This window comes from Microcaecilia unicolor, chromosome 2, assembly GCF_901765095.1.
Source record: "Microcaecilia unicolor chromosome 2, aMicUni1.1, whole genome shotgun sequence".
In the NCBI taxonomy this organism is placed as follows: Eukaryota; Metazoa; Chordata; class Amphibia; order Gymnophiona; family Siphonopidae; genus Microcaecilia; species Microcaecilia unicolor.
Window position 1 is genome coordinate 368,019,404 of NC_044032.1, and position 24,356 is coordinate 368,043,759.

At 45.2% G+C, this 24,356-nt stretch overlaps 1 protein-coding gene across 2 annotated transcripts in view; it reads right to left on the bottom strand.

The window, feature by feature from the left end:
* INTS10 (integrator complex subunit 10) overlaps positions 1-24,356 on the bottom strand; it is a 328,250-nt gene that overhangs the window by 260,743 nt on the left and 43,151 nt on the right. For both annotated transcript variants that reach the window (XM_030194553.1, XM_030194554.1), the window contains exon 4: positions 8,226-8,365. In XM_030194553.1, coding sequence (XP_030050413.1) covers positions 8,226-8,365 — 140 coding nt within the window. The remainder of the gene's footprint in view (positions 1-8,225; positions 8,366-24,356) is intronic.

Consider the following 24,356-nt stretch of genomic DNA (forward strand, 5'->3'; position numbering starts at 1 on the left):
GTCCACATGTTTGTTTACTCCTTCAAAGAATTGAAGTAAATTGGTCAGGCAAGATTTCCCCACACAAAAGCCGTGCTGACTTGGTCTTGGTAATCCATGTCTTTGGATGTGCTCTGTAATTTTGTTTTTAATAATAGCCTCTACCATTTTCCCCGGCACCACCGTCAGACTCACCAGTCTATAATTTCCCATTAGTGTTACTCATAATAAGGCCATATGTTGGATCTGATAGCATACTAATAATAATGAAAATAAGTCCCTTGTGGGTAATATATCTTGGGAACCTATGATATGGACTGACCATTACTTGGTTACTTTTTGTATGAGAATACCTGAAAACTGGAATATTATAGGGAGAAGTAGGAATCTAGAAAAACAAATTATGTCTCGTAAATTTCCTGGAAAAGATATTTTTTGGAATGAAGTATCAAATTTTAGAACCTATTTCTGTACATCTACAAAGTATGCTTCAATCATGGAATGCAACTATATTGGGGATTTTAGATAAGTTAGCACCTTTACATAAAAAATTGAGAAGTAAGAATCTGAAAATGCTTGGTTTACAGACACGTTACAGATGAAAACAAATTGTAGAATATATGAGTGGAAATGGAAGAAAGCTAGAGAAAATAACGAGTATCAGATATGAAGGGATCATATACAGAATTATAAGAAAGCCATCCAGAAAGCTAAAATTAAATATTTTGATAGAAAGATAAGTGCTTCTGAGAATTCTTCTAAGACACTATAGAATTTATTCTGAATTGACTAATATTGATAGAACTAAATATATTTCTGAATCACTACAGCCAACTGCTGAGCAAATAGCTAACTTTTTTCAGCTAAAGGTATTTCAACAGGTATTTACCTCAAATAGTTATAATAATGTTCAAGAACTTACTGGACAACAGATTAAGGCTATGGAGGGAATTCCAACAGATAGAAATTGGAATGTATTTTCCTTAGTCTCTCCAATTATATGATTGAAAAAAAATCATTGAAAGAGTTGGGAATCCTCTCGATATTTGTCCTTTTTATCTGACATCTGTTCTATCTTCAATATTGTTATGGCTTACTGCACTTAATAATAATACACTAACAGAAGGCAATTTATCTCAATGAATTAGCTTCAATAGTTTTGACTCCTATACCTAAAAATCTAGATGGTGATCTTACTCAAGCAGAACATTTTAGACCAATTGCTAGTATGCCTTGGTTAGCAAAACTTTTGGAATTTGTTGTAAATTTCCAATTTTCCTCATTTTTAGAACAATCTACATATTTGCATTTTTCTCTCTATGCATAGTACTGAAACCATGCTTATAGTATTTACAACAGAGATAAAGCAATATCTATCTAGAGATACAGAGGTCATACCTTTACATTTTGGTATATCGATCACAATTTGTTGTTAAGTGCTTCTCTTAATTTTATGTACTAGACATTATAGTGTTTTGAAGAATGGGAAGACATCTGTTAGTTGGAGACCGGGCAATGGAGTCCCTCAGGAATCTCAACTGTCACCACAACTTTTTAATGTCTACATGAGTCATTTGGGATGCTATCTGAATTCATTAAATATTATTTTCCTTATCTTATGTTGATGATATTTTTGTTCTATGTCCTGTTCAGAACACCTTGGAAACTACTCTTTTGTTGATAAAGCAATAAGGTTAGTGGAGAATTGATCTTTTGCAAATTTTCTTAAACTTAATATACAGAAGACTAAACTAGTGTGGTTTGGCTATTATCAAAATGTTTCTTCTGAAAGAATAACTTTCTTCAAGTATATCTTTGAAGATTGACTCTTAGGGCCCTGTTTACTAAGCCGTGCTGTAGGCGCATTAACTTTTTAGCGCACGCTAGAGACACCCATTATATTCCTATGGGTGTCTCTAGCATTAGCATGCGCTAAAATGTTTGAATGCCTATAGCGCGACTTAGTAAACAGGGCCCTAAATCTAAAGTACTTGGTGTAATTTTGGATTCTAGACTTACATACAAATATCAGATTAATACTCCAGTGAGAAAAGTACTTTTTCCATCTGCACAAACTTTGGGTGATTAGAGCGTCTTTGAGCTCTTCTGGATTCCAAATAATTGCACAAATAACGTTACTTTCATTACTTGATTATTTTAATTCATTTTATTGTACTATCAATAAGCAACAACTGTGTCATCTTCAGCTACTGCAGAATACTGCTGCTCGTTTGATTTTTGGTTTGGGAAAATTTAGCAAAGTCAGTCCTCTTTTGAATAATTTACACTGGCTTAAAGTAAAATCTTGTATTCAATTTAAAATTGCTTGTCAAATTTATAAAGGTGTTCTCCAAGGACAGCAAGCCTTAGATTCTCACTGATGGGTTAACACGATCCTGGTCCGGAGCTTATAACAACCTATTAAGAGCTTTGTGGAGTGTGAGACATGTTCCACTGCGCATGTGGCGAGTGCCTTCCTGCTCGCCGTGAGAACCCGGTGACTGCAGTACAATACTACAGCATATAAAAAGAAAAAGAGGAGACAACTCCAAGGGGAGGTGGGAGAGTTGTGAGAATATAAGGCCTGCTGTCCTCGGAGAATACCTGATAAAGGAAAGTATCTTCACTTTCTCTGAGGACAAGCAGGCCTATTTATTCTGATGAAACTGAAAGAAGCCAAGAGAGAGATACATCTGGTGAAAGCACAAGCAGAAGAACAAATGGCTAGAAAGGTAAGGAGGGGTGACAAAAATTTCTTCAGTTATATTAGTGAAAGGAGGAAGACTAAAAAGGGAATTGTGAGACTGAAAGATGCTGCGAACCGCTATGTAGATAACGATGAAGAAAAAGCAAATTTGCTGAACAGATACTTTTGTTCTGTTTTCACAGAAGAAAATCCTAGAGAAGGACCACGATTGACTGGCAAAAGTACATATGAGAATGGAATGGATATAGCACTGTTAACGGAAGAGAGTGTGTATGAACAACTTGAAAATCTAAAGGTAGACAAAGCCATAGGACCGGACGGGATCCAACCCAGGATACTGAGGGAGCTCAGAAAGGTTCTGGCGGGTCCTCTTAAAGATTTGTTTAATAAATCCTTGGAGACGGGAGAGGTTCCATGGGAGTGGAGAACAGTGGATGTGGTCCCTCTTCACAAAAGTGGTGATAGGGAAGTAGCTGGAAACTACAGGCCGGTAAGCCTCACTTCAGTTATTGGAAAAGTAATGGAAGCGATGCTGAAGGAAAGGATAGTGAATTTCCTGGAAGCCAACAAGTTGCAAGATCCGAGACAACATGGTTTTACCAAAGGTAAATCGTGCCAAACGAATGTCATTGAATTCTTTGAATGGGTGACCGGAGAATTGAATCAGGGACGTGCTATAGACGTAATCTACTTAGATTTCAGCAAAGCTTTTGACACGGTTCCTCATAGGAGGCTCTTAAATAAACTAGATAGGCTGAAGATAGGACCCGACGTGGTGAACTGGATTAGGGACTGGTTGATGGACAGATGCCAGAGGGTGGTGGTGCTTGGAATTCGCTCGGACGAGGGAAAGGTGAGTAGTGGAGTGCCTCAGGGATCGGTGCTGGGGCCGATTCTGTTCAATATATTTGTGAGTGACATTGCCGAAGGGTTAGAAGGTAAAGTTTGCCTTTTTGCACATGATACTAAGATTTGTAACAGAGTGGACACCCAGGAGGGAGTGGAAAACATGAAAAAGGATCTGCAGAAGCTAGAAGAAAGGTCTAAGGTTTAGCAATTAAAATTCAATGTGAAAAAATGCAAAGTGATGCACTTAGGGAATAGAAATCCATGGGAGACATAAGTGTTAGGCAGTGAGAGTCTGATAAGTACAGACGAGGAGAGGGATCTTGGGGTGATAGTATCTGAGGATCTGAAAGCGACAAAACAGTGTGACAAGGCGGTGGCCATAGCTAGAAGGCTGCTAGGCTGTATAGAGAGAGGTGTGACCAGCAGAAGGAGGTGTTGATGCCCCTGTATGAGTCATTGGTGAGGCCCCACCTGGAGTATTGTGTTCAGTTTTGGAGGCCGTCCGTATCTTGCTAAGGATGTAAAAAGAATTGAAGCGGTGCAAAGAAAAGCTACAAAAATGGTATGGGATTTGTGTTACAAGACGTATGAGGAGAGACTTGCTGACCTGAATATGTATACCCTGGAGGAAAGGAGAAACAGGGGTGATATGATATAGACGTTCAAATATTCGAAAGGTATTAATCCACAAACGAACCTTTTCCGGAGATAGGAAGGCGGTAGAACTAGAGGGCATGAAATGAGACTGAAGGGGGGCAGACTCAAGAAAAATGTCAGGAAGTATTTTTTCACGGAGAGAGTGGTGGATACTTGGAATGCCCTCCTACAGGAGGTGGTGGAGGTGAAAACGGTAACGGAATTCAAAAATGCATCGGATAAACATAAAGGAATCCTGTTCAAAAGGAATGGATCCTCAGAAGCTTAGCAGAGATTGGGTGGCAGAGCCGGTGGTGGGAGGCGGGGCTAGTGGTTGGGAGGTGTGGCTAGTGCTGGGCAGACTCCTACGGTCTATGCCCTGAAAATGGCAGATACAAATCAAAGTCAAGTATACACATAAAGTAGCACATATGAGTTTATCTTGTTGGGCAGAGTGGATGGACCGTACAGGTCTTTCTCTGCCGTCATCTACTATGTTACTCTCCTGCTTATTTTCGAACGAGAAGGGCGGCCATCTTCCGACACAAATCAGGAGATGGCCGCCCATCTCTCAAGGCCGGTGAAATCGGCATAATCGAAAGACAATTTTCGCCGGCCTCAACTGCAGTCCATCGCAGGGGCGGCTAAAGTGTTAGGGGGCGTGTTGGAGGTGTAGCGAAGGCGGGACGGGGGAGTGCTTAACACATGGCCGCCCTCGGCCGATAATGGAAAAAAAGGCCGGCTCTGACTAGCATTTGGCCGACTTTACTTGGTCCATTTATTTTTAGGACCAAGTCACAAAAGGGTGCCCTAAATGACCAGATGACCACCGGAAGGAATCGGGGATGACGTCCCCGTACTCCCCCAGTGGTCACCAACCTCCTCCTACCCTAAAAGAAAAACAGCCTCAAATGTCATACCCAGCTCCCTGACAGCAGTATGCAGGTCCCTGGAACAGTTTTAGGGGGTGCTGCAGTGCACTTCAGGCAGGCGGACCCAGGCCCATCCCCCCCTACCTGTTACACTTGTGGTGGTAAATGTGAGCCCTCCAAAACCCACCCGAAACCCTCTGTACCCACATGTAGGTGCCCCCCTTCACCCATAAGGGCTATGGTAGTGGTGTACATTTGTGGGGAGTGGGTTTTGGGGGAGATTTGGGGTGCTCAGCACCCAAAGGAAGGGAGCTATGTACCTGGGAGCAATTAATGAAATCCACTGCAGTGCCCCCTAGGGTGCCCGGTTGGTGTCCTGGCATGTCAGGGGGGCCAGTGCACGACAAATGCTGGCCCCTCCCACGACCAAATCCAATGCATTTGGCCGGACCCAACCGTATTATCGAAACGAAAGATGGTCGCCCATCTTTTTCGATAAAACGGTTCGGGACCGCTCTTTACGGCGCTGGCCAAATAGATGGCCGGCGCCGTTCGATTATGCCCCTCCATGTTATTCTCTCTGATGGGGAATCGGCTCACTGAAAACAACAAACATTGGTCAAATTGCAATGGCGAGGACAGATCAAACTGAAACTATATACAAACTGAGTAACAGTGCAGCCTAAACAGAATAAAACGGAACTGGAGAGAAGGTGGAGTTGGATTCTAGACCCCAAATAGATTCTGCAATACTGTCTGCCTGAACTGTCACGTCAGGTATCCTGCTCAAGGCAGTAGTGAGATGTGAATGTGTGGACAGAAGACCACACTGCAGCCTTGTAATTTTTTTATCAATGGAGGCTGACCACAAGTGGACTAACAACGCACCCATGACTGACATTGTGAGCCTTGACATAGCCCTCAAGGGTTAGCCCAACCTGGGCATAAGCGGGAACAAAGAAAAAGGCAGCACGAAATGCTAAAAGGCACTCAAAAAAGTTCTTTAGGACTGAGCTGTGAAGTGAAGCGGAAAAAAAACAATGACCACTCTTCACCACAGTACAAAAAGAACTACGGTCACTGTGCCCATACGGCGGGCAGGAAGGCACTCGCGCATGCACAGTGGAGCATGTCTCGCATGCCACAAAGCTCTTAATAGCTTGTTATACACTCCAGATCAGGCAATGCGGGATCACGATACCCATCAGTGAGAATAAATAGGCCTCCTTGTCCTTGGAGAAATGCTTATAATACAGGAATTTAAGGGCTCCTTTTACAAAACTGCAGTAGTGATTTCCGGTGTGACAAATGCAACAAATACTATTCAATTCCTATGGACTTCATCGCATATGCCATGCAGGAATCATTACCGCAGCAGCTTTGTAAAAGGAGCTCTAAGTATGTAAATTTGGGATGATAAGCTCTAACTTCTCTATGGAGTTATGACGTCCGCTACCACTCCAAGTGTGGTGCAAAGTCAGCTACTGTAAATGCATCATGGTTTTTATAGTTATAGTTAATTATTTATAACTTGTTTTTAATTTCAGTTTTCATTAGCTGTGGTCCATGTAAAGGATCATGGATTTGATATACCACATTCTTGTGATACAAACAAAGTGGTTTACATTGATTAAATGCAGGCTATCTTACCTGGAGGTAAATTAAATTCTGGCTTAGATACTGTGGGTTTAGCAGACTGCAAGCTGACAATTCCCAGCAGCCCTCAGTGGTTCACATTCGCACAACCAAACTTGAGTTTTCAGTTTTGGTTTTGGCGTAATGCGTTTTGGATGCAGTTTCAGTTTTGGCCTTGGCTGAAAGCTATCAGGCAGTTTCAGTTTTGGTTAGCCTCTAACTTATAATGAGTAGAACAATGGGCAGAGAACTAGGGAAGCCCAGCTCATATCCCACTGCAGCTTTTTGCAATCTTGGGCAAGTCATTTAACCCTCCAGTGTCTCAGATACAAACTTCGATTGTAAGCCCTCCAGAGACAAGAAAATACTTACTGTACCTAAATGTAACTCGCCTGGAGCTACATCTGAAAGAGGTGTGAGTTAAATTCAAAATCCTGTCCCATTCTCTGCTGCCACAGAACATTTACCTGTTATTATTACAATAAATTGTTAGGTGAAAGACAGCTGGTTTAAAACTTTGTTAAGAAGGCAGAATCTAACATTCAGTAATCCCCTCATGGTAAAACTTAGCCAAACTGATCAAAACAGAAACTAACAAGACAACAGAAAAGGTTTCAGATAGAGGCCAACCTAAACTGAATCCACAGAGGAAATCTGCCGCTCGGTTTCGACAAAACCAGAACCAAAATTGAAAATGCGCCCATGGCTGTGCACCCCCCCCCCCATGCTGCCGCCCTAAAGACCCTGGTGATGTAGTAGCTTCTTCGGGGAAGGAACATCCCCCGTTGCTCCTGCCTCTGGTCGCTCCGCACTCCAAAAAGGTGGCTGAGACTGCCGTGGGAGGTTGCGGCCAAGAAGTAAGCCACCAGAGGCAGGAGCAACGCAGAATGCTCCTGCCCCAAGAAGCCACTATACCACCAGGACCTTGAGAAGGAAGGCCTGGGGATGGCTTACAGGGAAGGGCAAAGGGAGTTGGTGGGAAGCCCGGTGGGGGGAGGAGGGGGCTGGTGGCAGGGGCGGGGTCATATTTTTGGTTCCAACCAAAAATGCTCAGGCATTTTCGGGTTGGTTTCGTGCTGGATCCAAAACTGAACGTCGGTCAGCCTCAAGTTTCAGTATCAAAAAAGAAAAAACACATATAATTGCAATTATGTAGAATCAGGAATTAATCTCTTTTCAGCCTACAAAATGCTCTGAATCTGCGAGCAGTCCTAGCCAAAAACAGTTGTAGATCCAAAACAAGATTTCCAAATCCCCTCCCCATCTTTGTGGGATCTGAACATACACTCGCTAGACTACAGAGAGAGAGAGAGGAGACTTTATAACAGATAAGACACCTGTATTTTTCCATGTAAATATTTTCCAAATATCAAATATACAGCACTATGCAACAATAATGTACATAGGCTGCCCAGGCTGTATGCAATAATGCATGTCCATGACCGAATGCTACTTTAGATGTAGGCCCACCATAGACTGTCTTTAGGATGGGCTAGGGAAAATGAAAATAAAACAAGTAAGAAGTCAAGCAGATTTTGATCTCTTACCCCATGCTGCACTACAGTTTCAGGAAAGCGTTTCAGCAGCAGCAGTAGCATCTCTGCCCGTTCTAGAGTGTTAAAGCACTGTTCAGTAGCCTTTAACAACATCTCACATTGCACTCGACCAGGAAGCGTCTCAAACAAACCTGGAGAGAAAAGGCAGGGTAAGAAGGTATTTAAAACATAGCACCTCAGTATTGTGCAACAGTCATGGTTAAAATAATCACCAGCTTTCCTGTTTCTCACCGATACATTCACTTTCTAATAGGTTTGCTCTACATAGCTGAAGTATGATTTCTAGGTATGCTTTCACTCTGAGGGGCTGGCAGAGCAATGAAGGCAGCCATTATGTCCACTTTATGCATTTCTAAGCAGAGCTTTATCTTCAATTTTAGAAAAAGTGTAGATTGCTGACAGATTAAAGACTGCTTGTTCTTTTTACTGAAATTCTGTTATAAGGTGAGTGTTTAAAATATCTTGTGATTTTTCTAAAAGTGAATATAAAGTTCTGGTTAAAAATGCAAAGAGTGGACATGGCCCACTTTTGTTTTGAAGAGCTCAATTGCAGAGTGGCTCAACTTTCTCCATGCCAGAAGGTTATGATGTCTCTCTCAGTTTTTCAACTAACGCCACAGAAGGTAGTATACATTATTCTGTGCCCCTGTAACTTAATGTACTTTGGAAAGCGTAAAAGGGATCTCTCAGGACACATTTGACTAAATGTCGATACTGTGAATGAACGAACAGGATTGTCTAGTGGGAAACAAAAGAAACTTGCTTCACTGCAAACATTTGATGTTTGCAGTACTGGATTGTGTCTTCCCTGGTATGTGATGATAATTTTTATTGGACTTTATTACAAAAAGAAAAGAAAAGCAAGCTCCTTACTTGTAGCAGGTGTTCTCTATGGACACTTTGCAAAAAATAATAAAAATAAAGATATAAAAGAATATAAGTCCATACAACACGAGTAATGTTACCAATAGAGCCCAATGAGGGAATACTACTCCAAGCCTTGGTTTCTAGCACTTTTACGCAGGCTAACCACGAATGCGCACCACTTCCTGTGCCTGCCACTGTACTGGAAAACCACTTCAATCTACCTTAATTTAACACAGAATACAACTCCTTGGAGAGGTGGGAGGGTATGCTACAGGTAGGTAAGTTGGTATTCTCCAAGGACAAGCAAGATATGAAGTCCTCACAACATGAAAGCCCCTAGCTACAGGCTGCTCTGCAAATATTGAATACCATTTTGTTTACTAAGGCCTTTATGGAGGCAGCTTTGAGTCCCTATTGAGACTTACTGGTGCCTGGGCATGCATGAGTATGGAGCAGATTGGTGTGAATACTTTTGTTTTCCTGTTGCTTATGGAGTTTGTGCTTATGGAGGGTTTTTTTTTCCTTGTCTGTTTTTATGCTGTTAACCACCTTGACCCTATTGTAGATTAGGCAATATATCATGGTTGAATAAATGATAAACAATTAAAAAAAAAAAAGGGAAACGAAATGTGTGCTGGAACAGGCAACTTCCTTGCCCAGGGACTACTTGTGTGTCCTACAGAATTCGACTTTGTCTGTCTGCCACAAGTTCTGGACTGGTCTGCTAAGGACATTAAAGAAATGCTCTTTATCAGCCAATCATGCAAATAGGAAAATACATGCACTCTCAGTCTTCACAGATATGCTACTATGACCACTAAGCATTTTGTAAATATGAGATGCAGGCATGAGGCCAGAAAGCAGTATGAAGTACTAGATGTTTTCCTATGAAGAATCTATGATACCTCCTGTGACTGGGATGTACCTCTATGTGGGTATAACTATCCTTTAAGCACAGAAAATACAGCCAGTATCATTTTTGTAGAACTGGAATGAGGATGCTTATGGAAACCATTCTGAAATTTTCTTTAATTAGATATTTGTTCCAGGCCTTTTGGTCTAGGATGGAACAAAATCTCCCATCTTTTTTGTGAGCAGGAATTACCTGGAATAAAATCCCTGCCCTCTTTCTCCTAGTGGTGTAGATTCTACTGCATTGGCTTCTATGAGGGAAGAGAGTTCCTTTGCAAGTATTTTGTAATGCTGACAGCTTGACCATGGAGTGAAAGAGTAGCCTAATGGTTAGTGCAGCGGGTTGGTGGACCTGGAGAATCGGGTTTGATTCCCACTGCTGTCTAATGGTCAGCAGTGGGTTGAGATCCAGGGGAACTGGATTCAATACCCTCTGCAGCTCCGTGTGAACCTGGGCAAGTCACTTAGTTTTCCATTGCCCCAGGTAGAATATAATACTAGACTGTGAGCCCATTAAGGACTAGTATCAGTATCTAAAAAAGAGGCGGCGTAAAAACATATTATAGCAGCTAAGTGGGACTATCTTACTTTAAATAGAACATCTGATGTCTCGATGGGCTCCTTTTCGAATAGATTTAAAGCTTATATGAGGGGTTTCTTTGTTAAAGTGGGGTAGCAGACTCAAGAAACAGCAGGATCAGAAGGCTAGACAGTTGAGGACAGAAATTGCCAGATGTGGGCGGCAGCTTTTTTCTGTTCCTTCTTTAAAAGTGCAAAAAAAAAAAAGGCTTGGCTTTTTGAGAGTTCAGTTACGGAAGTTATGGATTGATAAAATTGACTATGAGCTCAGCCTGGTACAACAAACTTTTTTGAGGAGGGAAATAAAGCTAGCAGGCTATTTACCTATCAATCGAAGGCTAAATGGCTTCAGGCTTGTATTACTTCACTTATGGGCAGATGAACAGAAACCCCATGCTGTTCCAAACAGTGTTCTAAAAATAGAGCCGGAACAGCACGGGAATATATGTCCCTATGATCAGAGCTAATTGCATGCAAATATAGGCATGAAATTAGCTCTGGTCATAGGGGGAAAGTGTGGGAGGATTGTGCCTGAGTGCCTCACCACACTAAACAGGTCCAGGCTGTCAAAAGTCCGGACCTGTCAAACGAGAAAATGAAGGTCTGTGGGACCTACAAACCTATGCCATCTGCCACCCCAACACCCCCCCCCCCCCCCCCACACACACACACAAGCAGTCTAGGCCCTGGTGGTTAGTGCCCCCACCCTGGCACAACGATACAGGGGACAGGACGTCAAGCAGACCTCCGGCCCCCCTGACACCCCCCCCCATACACACACACAAGGACCCTGAGATTCAGTGGATCTCCAGCCCCCCCCTAACTACACCAACAAGTAAACCTTGTTGGCCCAAGTGGGCTGCCATCCGAACCCCAAGCTCTCCTGGTGGCCTAGCAGAACCCTCCCCCTTTACCTTGCCGCTGGAGGAGGGAGTAGCACACTCCCGCCTCGTCCAGTGCCACCTTCAAAATGACGACACCCTGTCCTGTGCATCCTGATCACATAAGGGAGAAACATTTTGAAGGTGGCGCCAGACGACAAGGTACGGGGGAGGGCTCTGCTAGGCCACCAGGGAAGCTTGTGGTTCAGATGGCAGCCCACTTGGGCCATCAGGGTTTATTTGTTGGGGGGGGGGGTTAAGGGGGCCCTCATGTCGGGGGTGGTGTCAGAGGCCTGGAGGTCCACTAAACCTCCTGCCCCCCGTGTTGCAGTGCTGGGGTGGGGGCACTAGCCACCAGGGCCTAGACTGTTGTGGGGAGGGGGGTTGTGGGCCTGCTAGCATGCAAATGCATGCTGGACAGGGCTCTCCATTGCTTTGCAAAGCCTAATGCCAGTTGGCATAGGGTTTGCTGCACCAGCAGCACCAATGTGTGCCGCACTGACTGCTAAGCATTGGAAAGGAATAGCTGATGCCCTGTTTAGCATGCATTTGCATGCTCATTGTGTTCAGAGTTGGCGAGCACATTGTTAAACGTATTCACCAGCTCTAATCATCAGTCGGGAGCAAATGCAGGTGCTAGTATGGCATACTGACTTCTAGAGCCCACATATGCTTCTGATCATCAGGGCCTTAAAGGGAAATCTGGCAGCCTTACTAGGGACCCAGACCAAATGCGTGAAACGTTTCTGGGCTTCTAGCAGTCCCTGTATACCCAGGAGATGTTTCATTTGCTAGATGTGGTGCAGGATTATTTGGAGTAAGCATCCCTCCCACAACTGGGAGGCTACTTGTTCAGCTTTGGAGGATGAGATACAGCTTGAGGAGGTGAAAGGAGTTATAGTTTCTTTTAAACCGGGCAAGTCTCCAGGGTTAGAAGGTTTGACTGGTAAGGTTTATAAAAAGTTTGTGGATATTTTGGCTCTTCTTCTGGTAAAGATTTTAAATTCAGTTCTCAAGGATGATAGTTTGCCTCCATTGATGCTGATTACGGGAATCACTGTTCTTCCCAAACCGGGAAGCTCATCTACTCATCTGCATATCATTTACAGCCTTCTCAGGGGTGACTCCCAGGTCCACTCCGATCCCCTCAGGGCCTCCGCTCTAGGTGCCGGCATTTTTCTCTTTACATCTACTTTTCTCTCAGTTACTACTTATGGCTCCAGTACACTTTTTCTTTTTGGCACTGTCCCTTCCTAATTTGTTTCTCCATCTTAAACCACTGTACACTGCAGGAACACATTGTCCACCATCTGTAATCATCTCACCATCTCTTTTTTCCTCTTCCTTTTTCTCAGCTCTCAACCTTAAACATTTCCTTCATTCTATTCATCCATCTCCTTTCTATCTGAGTACATCTTGCCTTCGTCGCTGTCGTCGTACCTCTCCTACTCTTCTCCATACTCTCTTACTCCTTCTCCTGCTCTCCGCTGGGGACATTAATCCAAATCCTGGTCCTCCACATCAGCTCTCGTCTTATCCATGCAAACACTTGTCCTCGTCCAATCCATGCAAATGATTCCAGGATGTCTCCAATCTCATCTCTATTCCCCTCCTCCCCCTTCCCTCCCCTTCTCATGTGCCCTGTGGAATGCCCGCTCGGTCTGCAACAAACTTCCCTTCACCCATGATCTCTTCATCTCCCGTTCCCTTCAACTGCTCGCCCTAACTGAAACCTGGCTCACCCCCGACGACTCTGCCTCAGTCGCGGCCCTATGCCATGGAGGTTATCTTTTCACCCACACTCCCCGCCCAGTTGGCTGCGGAGGAGGCATCGGGTTTCTACTTTCGCCCTCCTGTAGTTTTCAACCCCTCCTCCTACCGCAGTCTCACTGCTTCTCATCCTTTGAAGTTCACTCCATCCGTCTATTCTACCTGCTGCCACTCAGAGTTGCAGTCATTTACCGCCCCCCTGAAAAGTCCCCCTCTTCCTTCCTTACTGACTTCGATGACTTCGAACCCTCATCTCCGTCCCTCATTCTTGGAGACTTTAACATACACGCTGATGACCCATCTGACTCTTTCGCTTCTCATTTCCTCACTCTGACATCCTCCTTCAACCTCCAGCTGAGCTCCACCACCCCTACTCACCAAACTGGCCATTGTCTTGACCTCGTCTTCTCCTCTACCTGCTCACCCTCCAATTTCTGCGCCTCTGCTCTTCCTCTCTCAGATCATCACCTGATCACCTTCACACTTCATCACCCTCCCCCTCAGTCCCGCCCAACACTAACAACTACTTTCAGGAATCTCCAGGCTGTCGACTCTCCCACCTTATCCTCTAGTATCTCTAATCTCTTCCCGTCCATCATGTCCTCCTAGTCTGTCGACAAGGCTGTCTCTACTTACAATGCCACTCTCTCCTCTGCTCTTGACACCCTTGCACCATCCATCTCCCGTCCCACAAGGTGTACTAATCCCCAGCCCTGGCTGACCCCTTGCATCCGATACCTTTGCTCCTGCGCCCGATCTGCTGAACGCCTCTGGAGGAAATCTCGCACCCATAGCGACTTCATTCATTACAAATTCATGCTATCCTCCTTCCAGTCCTCCCTATTCCTTGCCAAACAGAACTATTACACCCAATTGACTAATTCTCTCGGCTCCAACCCTCGTCGTCTCTTCGCCACCTTTAACTCCCTCCTCAAAGTGCCCTCCGCTCCCACCCACATCCCTCACTCTCTCCTCAATCACTGGCTGACTACTTCCACGACAAGGTGCAGAAGATCAACCTCGAATTCACTACCAAGCCACCTCTTCCTCATCACCCTTTAACCCACTCCCTCAACCAATCAACCCAGGCCTCCTTCTCCTCTTTTCCTGATATCACCGAAGAGGAAACCACCCACCTTCTTTCCTCCTCAAAATGCACCACCTGTTCCTCTGATCCCATCCCCACTAACCTACTAAACACCATCTCTCCTACTGTCACCCCCCCCCCCCCATCTGTCATATCCTCAACCTCTCTCTCTCCACTGCAACTGTCCCTGACTCCTTCAAGCATGCTGTAGTCACACCACTCCTCAAAAAACCATCACTAGACCCTACCTGCCCTTCCAACTACCGCCCCATCTCCCTCCTACCCTTCCTCTCCAGGATACTTGAACGCACCATTCACAGCCGCTGCCTTGATTTTCTCTCCTCTCATGCCATCTTCGATCTGCTTCAATCCGGTTTTCGCCCTCTACACTCGACAGAAACGGCACTCACTAAAGTCTGTAATGACCTGTTCCTTGCCAAATCCAAAGGCCAATACTCCATCCTCATCCTCCTCGACCTATCCGCCGCTTTTGACACTGTCAATCATAATTTACTTCTTGCTACACTATCCTCATTTGGGTTCCAGGGCTCTGTCCTCGCCTGGCTCTCCTCTTATCTCTCCCACCGTACCTTCAGAGTACATTCTCATGGATCTTCCTCCACCCCCATCCCGCTCTCTGTTGGAGTTCCTCAGGGATCTGTTCTTGGACCCCTTCTTTTTTCAATCTACACCTCTTCCCTGGGCTTGCTGATCTCATCTCATGGTTTCCAATATCATCTTTATGCTGACGACACCCAACTTTATCTCTTCACACCAGACATCACTGCGGAAATCCAGGCCAAAGTATCGGCCTGCTTATCCGACATTGCTGCCTGGATGTCCAACCGCTACCTGAAACTGAACATGGCCAAGACCGAGCTCATTGTCTTTCCACCCAAACCCACTTCTCCTCTCCCTCCTCTCTCTATTTCAATCTATAACACCCTCATCCTCCCCGTCTCATCTGCCCGCAACCTCAGAGTCATCTTCGACTCCTCCCTCTCCTTCTCTGCCCATATCCAGCAGACAGCCAAGACCTGTCGCTTCTTTCTCTATAACATCAGCAAAATTCACCCTTTCCTCTCTTGAGCACACCACCCGAACTCTCATTCACTCTCTCATTACCTCTCGCCTTGACTACTGCAACCTACTCCTCACTGGCCACCCACTTAACCATCTATCTCCCCTTCAATCCGTTCAGAACTCTGCTGCGCGTCTTATCTTCCGCCAAGACCAATATGCTCATATCAGCCCTCTCCTCAAGTCACTTCACTGGCTTCCGATCAGGTACCACATAAAGTTCAAGCTTCTCCTACTAACCTACAAATGCACTTAATCTGCAGCCCCTCACTACCTCTCTACCCTCATCTCCCCTTACGCTCATACCTGTAACCTCCGCTCACAGGACAAATCCCTCCTCTCAGTACCCTTCTCCACCACCGCCAATTCCAGACTCCGCCCTTTCTGCCTCGCCTCACCCTATGCTTGGAATAAACTCCCTGAGCCCATACGCCAAGCCCCCTCCCTACCCATCTTCAAATCCTTGCTCAAAGCCCATCTCTTCAATGTCGCATTCGGCACCTAACCATTGTACCTCTATCCAGGAAATCTAGAGTGCCTCAATCTTGATTGACTGCACTTTGTCCTTTAGATTGTAAGCTCCTTTGAGCAGGGACTGTCCTTCTTTGTTAATTGTACAGCGCTACGTAACCCTGGTAGCGCTTTAGAAATGTTAAATAGTAGTAGTAGTAGTAGTAGTACTGCCAGTGGATTCTACAGGATAATTTTGTTCCTAAATCAGTATGTGGCGCTTCTGGCTAAAGTGTTAACTAACAGGTTAAATTTGGTAATTGGGACTCTGGTTGGGGAGGATCAATCGGGTTTTATTCCAGGGCGGTCCACAGGGGGCAATGTTAAGCGGACTCTTGTGTCACGTAAAGCCTTAGCGTTACCCCTAGCACTCACCAGGAGTTAACCCTGTGGCCACCTGGAGGGTCTGGGCCAGCACTGCCCGGGTCCGCCTGCACCTGTGCACGTGCCCACTGGCATACCCTTCACCTGCCTGCTGGGTCCCACCGGCCTCTAGACAAGTTCTTCCACCCACAAATTATTTCCCCGGTGATTTCTAGGGGCACTGGGGCCACAATTCTAGGCGTCCCACGGTTCCTAGAAAACACCCACAGACCGAGAACACAAACTGCCAGGATTCTTAGTCAGTCCAACACAACAAAGATAACAAACTAATAGGTTTATTATCAAAAATAGTAGAACAGTGAATGGTAAAACAACAAGGATTTGGTGTTAAATCTAGCTAAACACTTTCTACTACCTAAGTAATACCTGGGGTAGTCAGGAAAAAGAAACTGCTTACGGGAACAGAACAGGGCCTCAGCCCAGAGGTCTACACCCTCCACACTCCCAATTGAGACTGGGGAGTTCTAGCACATTCTGGGCTAGATCTTTGACTTCAGGGCCAATCAAGGAACAGAGTATTAGCATTAAGGATGTTTGACCAATGACATTAAGAAGTTAGACACTAGTATGCGGGCACAAAGACATCAGATTTTGTTGCTTTGTGATAATTGTGCTGCATACAGGGATGATGTCAGGCTGTCTAACGTCAAGGTGGTCTTCCTGCCACCAAACTCTACCTCTCTGATCCAACCTATGGATCAGGGCATAATAGCCAATTTCAAACAACATTATCGGGCTCTTGTGCTACGTCATCTGATGAACGTTATGGATGACCAGACTGGCAAGGATAAACGTGCTGCTGAACTGGCTCGTAATCTATCACTGTTGGATTCAATACATATGCAGAAAGAAGCCTGGAATCATGTTACACAAGCAACCATTGTGAACAGCTACAAGTGGGCAAGGTTTGTTAAGGATGTGGAGAGGGACGAAGCAGACGCAGCTGTTGGAAGCGTGTCAGATGAACAGGTTATTGACATCCCAGCCAGTGTTACTGAAGAGGAGTTTCATCACTACGTAGCTGTTGATTATGATCTACAAACAGCTGACGACAGCACTGATGTGGAGATATGCACCTACACGCAGGTAACAATAGGTGATGATGAAACAGAGGATGAAACGAGCAGCGAGGGACATGCTGACGAAATTCAACAACCTCCACCTGTCACTTTTGCAAGAGCGCTGGAGAGTCTCAACACCGTGCGGGCCTATCTGGAGGCCACTGGATGTCAGTGCTATGGCAGTTTTAACCGCCTGGCAGACGTAGTCTATGGAACTCACAGACCCATTAGTGTACAGAGGACTATAACTGAATACTTCAAGTAAGCCTAATGTCAGTTAACGGAGACTGTATACTGCACATATAATAATAAACAGTACTGTACATACATTTATCAGATGTCAAGCTTCTTTGGGTCACAACGGTTAAGTGCACGCTCTGGTTAACTGCATGCATTTCTTTGGTCTCAGACCCTTACACTTAAGCGGATTGCACTGTACGTTTCTAAGGCTGTGGTCTGACATTTGACCTATGCTAACTCGTGATAAGTTGCTGGTCAGAAATTAAGATCCAGAGACTCCTATGACTAAGGACACCTGCTGTATCCAGATAAACTATCAGAAGAAGTGAGTGGGTGTGGGCAAAACTATAGCCCTAGCACGAGGGTGGGGGTACTAACTTGGTAACATATCCATTATCAAATGAAAACTTATGTTTATATGCATGACAGGCCCTAACTGCCAATATAATAAGGGAATAAATAATAGCATTTGATGGAACATGTTGGAACATGAGACGTCATAACAGGAAACAGAATATTCTGGAAAAATACATATTCATTAGGTAGGAAGTGTAATTATAATTAAGATAATGAAGAAAGGAAGAAAAAAGTACAGAACTGAGGATGGCGAGACTCAATGTGCCTACACTAGCAGCTCCCAGGGAAAACTCTGTTTTTATTTGCTACATATTATACTGTATTGGGAGTTTATTTGTTAATATTTCAATAATTACTGATTGGCTTCTTTGACAATTTGAATAAACATCTATATCTAATAGTTATTTAGTAGCCAGAGTTTTTCTTGCCTGGAAAGTAAAGATTTACTCTTTCCGAAGGTTACTTCTGTTGCAGAGGCAAGACAGAAGTGAACACTTACCATCGATGCTGAAATTCGATAGGGTAGAGTAGGCTTTTATGCAATAGATGCTTATATGTATGGGGTTTGGGCCTAATTTTAAATGGTGGATCTCTCTTTTATATGCTGCCCCAAAGGCGAGGGTAAAGGCGAATGGGGGCTATTCTAGTGTACTGTACTGCTTCTGCCTGCGAGCCTCCGAAAAGGAAACCTTTTCTGCTCGCTTATCAAACAACACCCCGAGGGACTCAATGGTCTGCGAGGGCCATATCTTGCTCTTCTCGAGGTTGACCATCCAACCCAATGCTCGAGACAGGCTGACAACCTGGTGTGTAACATGCACACTTCTCCTGCTTAGAAGCCAGATCTGCAGCCCGGTGGCGCAGCCAAAGCCATCTCCTGGCAGTCACAGCCAAAGACATCCCTTTTGCCCATGCCCACAGGAGATCATACAGAAGGTCCGCCAAACAGGCAAGTCCCACCTCCAGCAAAGGCAAAGACTGATCGATATCGTCCCCTGAGAAGGCCACCTGAACCTAACTCAAACAGGCATGGGCCACATAGGATCCGCAGACTGTGACCTGCAAATTACTTAGCCACCTCCAACTTCCTGTCCTGCACATCCTTGAAGGCCATGCCACCCTCTACTGGCAGGGCAGCCTTCTTAGTGACCGCCGTGACTCCAACTCAACTGTAAGCAACAGATAAAGTTTGGCTGTAGCCCTAGCCACCCGTAGGCCTGCCTCCTGGATTTCCCACCGGTCCAAAACCAGGACCTGCATGACCGGATGAATATAAAAGGTCCTCAGGGGCCTCTTGACCCTGACATCATAGGACTTGCTGTTGCCTCCAAAGCAGCCAGATGCAGTTATGAAAATTTAAGAACTTCCAGTGCTTTGGAAATAGGGGGTGTCAATTCCTCCCTGCGGAACATCTGCAGCACTGTGGGGTCGTTCCCCTCATCCGGGGGCAATCCCCATCTTCCAGCAGGTTTCCCCTAAGCATCCCAACGCCACCAACATGCAATCCCCTGAGGCAGGGCCCAAAACCAGGGAGACCTCATTCATCTCCCTAGGAGAATCCAAGCATGCTCTTTTTATCCATGAAATCATGGGCCCCATAGCCTGATCGTGGGGGGGGGGAGCCAATTACGGTCTTTTTAACAAAAATGCTTTGCGCATCAAAAGAACAAATTTGGAGGAAAAAGGAACCTCTAATGGCTCTCTCTCCGAGGCCCCCCATCTCGGCAAGGCTCCCTTCCAGTGCTGACACTGCAGAGATTATCTCCTCTCCTCAAGGAAACAACTGTCTCGAGCCCGGGGAAACGATGCTCGTTGGCAAAGACGCAAATGGAAGAAAAAATTGCCAATTCGGTAAAATAGGGGGGGACATTTTTTGTTAGATATGTTAGTGATAGGAGGAAGTGCAAAACTGGCATTGTGATACTCAAAGGTGAAGGGGAGGAATACGTAGAACCTGATAAAAGCGGAATTGCTTAACAAATAGGAATTGTATATTCCTTCCTATACTAGGCCTGTAATATGGCCCTGCTAGCCCTCAGTTTTCCTAGCCTTGCTTTCGTCAGCATATTTTTAGTTTCTTTCTGCAGCTGCATGTACGCTACAGTGCTTTCTCAGTAAATGGAAATGACATGTTACATGTCAAGGTGACACTTGGAAGGAACTGAGGCTATGCGGCCCATATATGGCAGATACACATGGATATAACCTTGGTAGTGATGAGAGACTGAGGACTCTGCAGACTCCAAGATGTTCCAACGGAAATATGTGTTCACAGAAGGACACCAGGTGTTTCATACTACTTATTTGTTAGCTGGTTTTCCACGCTGAAATGCTACCTGTTCCACGCGCAGGGCCCAAGAGACAGGCAGAGCTCCGGAGTCTCAATGCGTGGATGAGACGATGGTGCAGGGAGGAGGGATTTAGATTTGTTAGGAACTGGGCAACATTCTGGGAAAGGGGGAGCCTATTCCGAAAGGATGGGCTCCACCTTAACCAGGGTGGGACCAGGCTGCTTGCATCAGCATTTAAAAAGGAGATAGAGCAGCTTTTAAACTAGAAATGGGGGGAAGGCCGACAGTCGCTCAAAAGCGCATGGTTCGGGATAAGGTATCTTGCAAGGATACCTCACAAACAGGGAAGATAGGGTTTCTGGATAGTGGTAGGCCAGGTACCCTTAAATACAACTAAAGATCAGACAAAAATGGCAAATCAATAGTGTCAGGTACTAAGCATCATGCAAATAGGAACAACAAACATACTCTGAAATGTCTATATGCAAATGCTAGAAGTCTAAGAAATAAGATGGGAGGGTTGGAATATATTGCACTAAATGAAAAATTGGATATAATAGGCATTACTGAGACCTGGTGGAAGGAGGATAACCAGTGGGACACTGTCATACTGGGGTACAAGGTATATCGTACTGATAGGGTGGACCGGACTGGTGGAGGGGTAGCATTGTATATTAACGAGTATCTTGACTCAGATAGATTACAAATTCAGCAGGACACAAATCACACCTTTGAATCAGTGTGGATTGAAATTCCATGTATAAAAGGGAAAAGGACGGTGATAGGACTGTACTACCGTCCGTCTCGCCAATGCCACCCTGTTTGCCACATCTGGGCCACCATAGCCAGTAGGGAGTTCCAAAAATGCACTATTGCTGGGCATCGCCAGAACATGTGGCCCAATGTCGCCCCTTGTTCACCACACCGCCCACTTGCAATGCGAACTTATATTGAATTTCCCAGTAGTGAAGAAATCTTGTAAGTTTCCTCATTGTCATTATATGAGTTTGGAACAAGGCACTAGATATCGGGTGTCCCAAGGCTTCCGACCACAGCTTAGCATATCCAACATAGTTCAGTTCAGCTGTTGAGTCTCTCATATGCCTATGATGTGCTGACAATGAAACTTTCTGTCGCGCTTCCATAGAAAATGCGGAGGACAATTCCTCTTGTACTTCTTCTGTCAAATCTTCTCTTGCAAGACTTGCTATATAATGCTGCAATTGGCAATAATGAAATCGGTCTCTCTCTTGTAATCCATACTCTCTTTGCAGCTGCTCAAAGGGTCGCAACACCCCGTCTACCATCAAAATATGTAGTAAGTATACAATTCCCTGGTCTTTCCATCTACGAAAAGTCTTGTATAAGGTTCCTGGCAGGAATGCTGGATTATTACAGATCACCAGAAATGGTGTGGTCTTTGCTGAGAATCTATGATGTTTGCAGATCCAGCGACACACTACTGTAGCTGTGGGTAATGTAGCAGTTGCTTTCAATATGGCTGGTATTTCTCCCACTCCGGTGTGCAGCAGACAACTAAAATGTGTCTGCCCGGTCAGATTCAGTTCAAGGCCTGTAGCTGAGAAAAAGTCTCTCTCTCTATACCAGTCTGCTATGTGTCGCAATCCGCTTGCCACTGTGAACTGACGGATACTTAACAGTCCCGGGCCTCCATAGTCTACTGGTATCTGCAGTGTATGTATTGGTAGCCTTGGCCTTTTCCCTTTCCATATAAATTTTTGTAGATGTCTATTTAGTTCTCTTTCGTCTTTGCTCTTTAAATACAGCGGTAGGGATTGAAAGGTATACATCCACTTCGGAATAAGGATCATGTTACATAGTGTTATGCGGCCTTGCAGCGAGAGAGGGTACTCGTTCCATAAATTCAGCATTTGGCAGGAGCTCTCTAATAACTTCGTTACATTACTAGCATACAATTGAGTTAAATCTCTGGGTATGGTGACTCCCAGATACCGTACACACTCCCCCGCCCATGTCAGTGGGAACTGCTGCTTCCATGTATCTTCTTCCCCTTCCTGCACCTCTAAGGCCTGGGACTTTTGCAGGTTTAGAGTAAAACCCGAGTATTCGCTAAACTCTGCGATTAAATCTAAGATTCCCTTAAATGAGGTCTCAGGGTCCTGCGTAATCACTGCCAGGTCATCCGCAAATGCCAAGGCTTTTATGGTCTCACCTCCCATTGTCACTCCAGTAACTGTATTACTTAGCTTAATGGCTCTCAACAGGGGTTCCATTGCTATTGCAAACAGAAGCGGTGATAGGGGGCACCCCTGTCGTGTAACACGCCCTATCACGAATGGACTAGCTCGCACCCCATTGATTAATATCGAGGCTGTAGGCATTTTGTATAGGCTCTGTAGGGATGCGTAATACCACCCCTGAAATCCCATAAAACGCAACGTGCTGACTAAGTAGTCCCAGCCCACGGTATCAAATGCTTTTTCCGCATCTAAATTATACAGTACTGCTGGGATCGTTCTCTGTTGGCAATGGGCTATCGCAAGCAGGAGTCTACAGATATTCTTCACCGATTGGCGCCCCTGTATAAACCCCGCGTGTTCACCTCCTATTAGCCTTGGCAATATTGGGGCTAAGCGGTTTGCTAAGATTTTCGCTAATATTTTAAGATCTACATTTAGCAGAGATATTGGGCAGTACGAGTTTGCTTGATCTGGCAGTTTCCCAGGTTTTGGAACCAGGGTTATCAAAGCCGTATTTGAGTGTACTGGGAACTGCCCTTCCCGCGTTACTTGTTCATAGAACCCCACCAACGGCTCCACTAGACTATGGGAGAGCATGTGGAAAAACTCTTCCTTAAATCCATCTGTCCCCGGTGCCGAAAATGGGGTTAAATTCTTGAGAACCTCCTGTAGCTCTGTCCCTTCTATAGGCTTCATCAACTCTTGCTGTTCTAGTACATTTAAGTGTGACATTCCCACCTTATCTAGGTATGTGTGCAGCCGAGATGGGTCCATTGGTTTACGAGTAGCATATAGCTGTGCAAAAAATTTGTAAATTCTTGCGCTATTTCTTCGCTTTTATGATGTACTATTCCCTTCTCATCTCTAATCGCTGATATCACTTTACGCGGTCTCCACCCTTTCACTAATCACATTAGCATTGGCCCTGCCCGATCTCCAAAGCGCGCTAGCCTGTATTTATTATAAAAGGAGTCTCGGGTTGTCTTTTCATGGATCAGTGTGTTGAGTGTTGTCTGTATTACCACTAGTTGCTCTCTATTGCCCGATGAGGGGTTTTGATGGAATCTAGTCCTCACTTTCCGCAGTTGGGTCTCTAACTGGAGGATCGCCGCTGACTGTTGTTTGCGTCGTTTACTCACGTATGCTATAATTTCTCCCCTCATCACCGCTTTCGTGGCAGACCAGTACAATGTTGCCTGTGATATGTGTGCCGCATTATGTTGCCGGTATTCCTCCCATTTGTTCCCCAAATATTCTCTAAAGTCGGTATTATTGTGTAAGTGGGCTGGAAATCTCCAGCCCACTGGGGCTCGATAGAATTCCGCGGCCTCCAAGTCCATCCAGACCATCGAGTGGTCTGAAACTTCTTTCTGCCCTATTTGTGCTCCTGCTACCCAGGTAAATGCTCTTACATCTAGAAAGATATAGTCTAGCCGGGAGGAGGTCTCGTGTGTCCGTGATATATGCGTATAATCACGTTCCCCTGGATGCAGCGCCCGCCACACATCGATCAGGCTAAGGGACTTCATGAGTATTGGGAGTACCTTGGCTCGCGGCCCCCCTCTATGGGCCATACGTGGGTTTGTGCAATCCAGGATGGGTTCTGCGACTAGATTAAAGTCTCCCATCAGCAGTACTTTAAGTGAGCTGTATGGCATACATATTTTTCTAATCTGTTGATAAAATTCTGCATCGTAGTTGTTTGGGCCATAGATATTAACAAGAATTCTCTATTTTGTAGCCACAGATGTATTATTACATATTGGCCCTGGGGGTCCCTGGATATTAGTTGTCTTCGCTGCCAATCCTCTCCTAATCAGAACAGCTACTCCTCCCTTGCGCTCTGTGGATGATGTAGAGATTACCTCCCCCACTCACAAC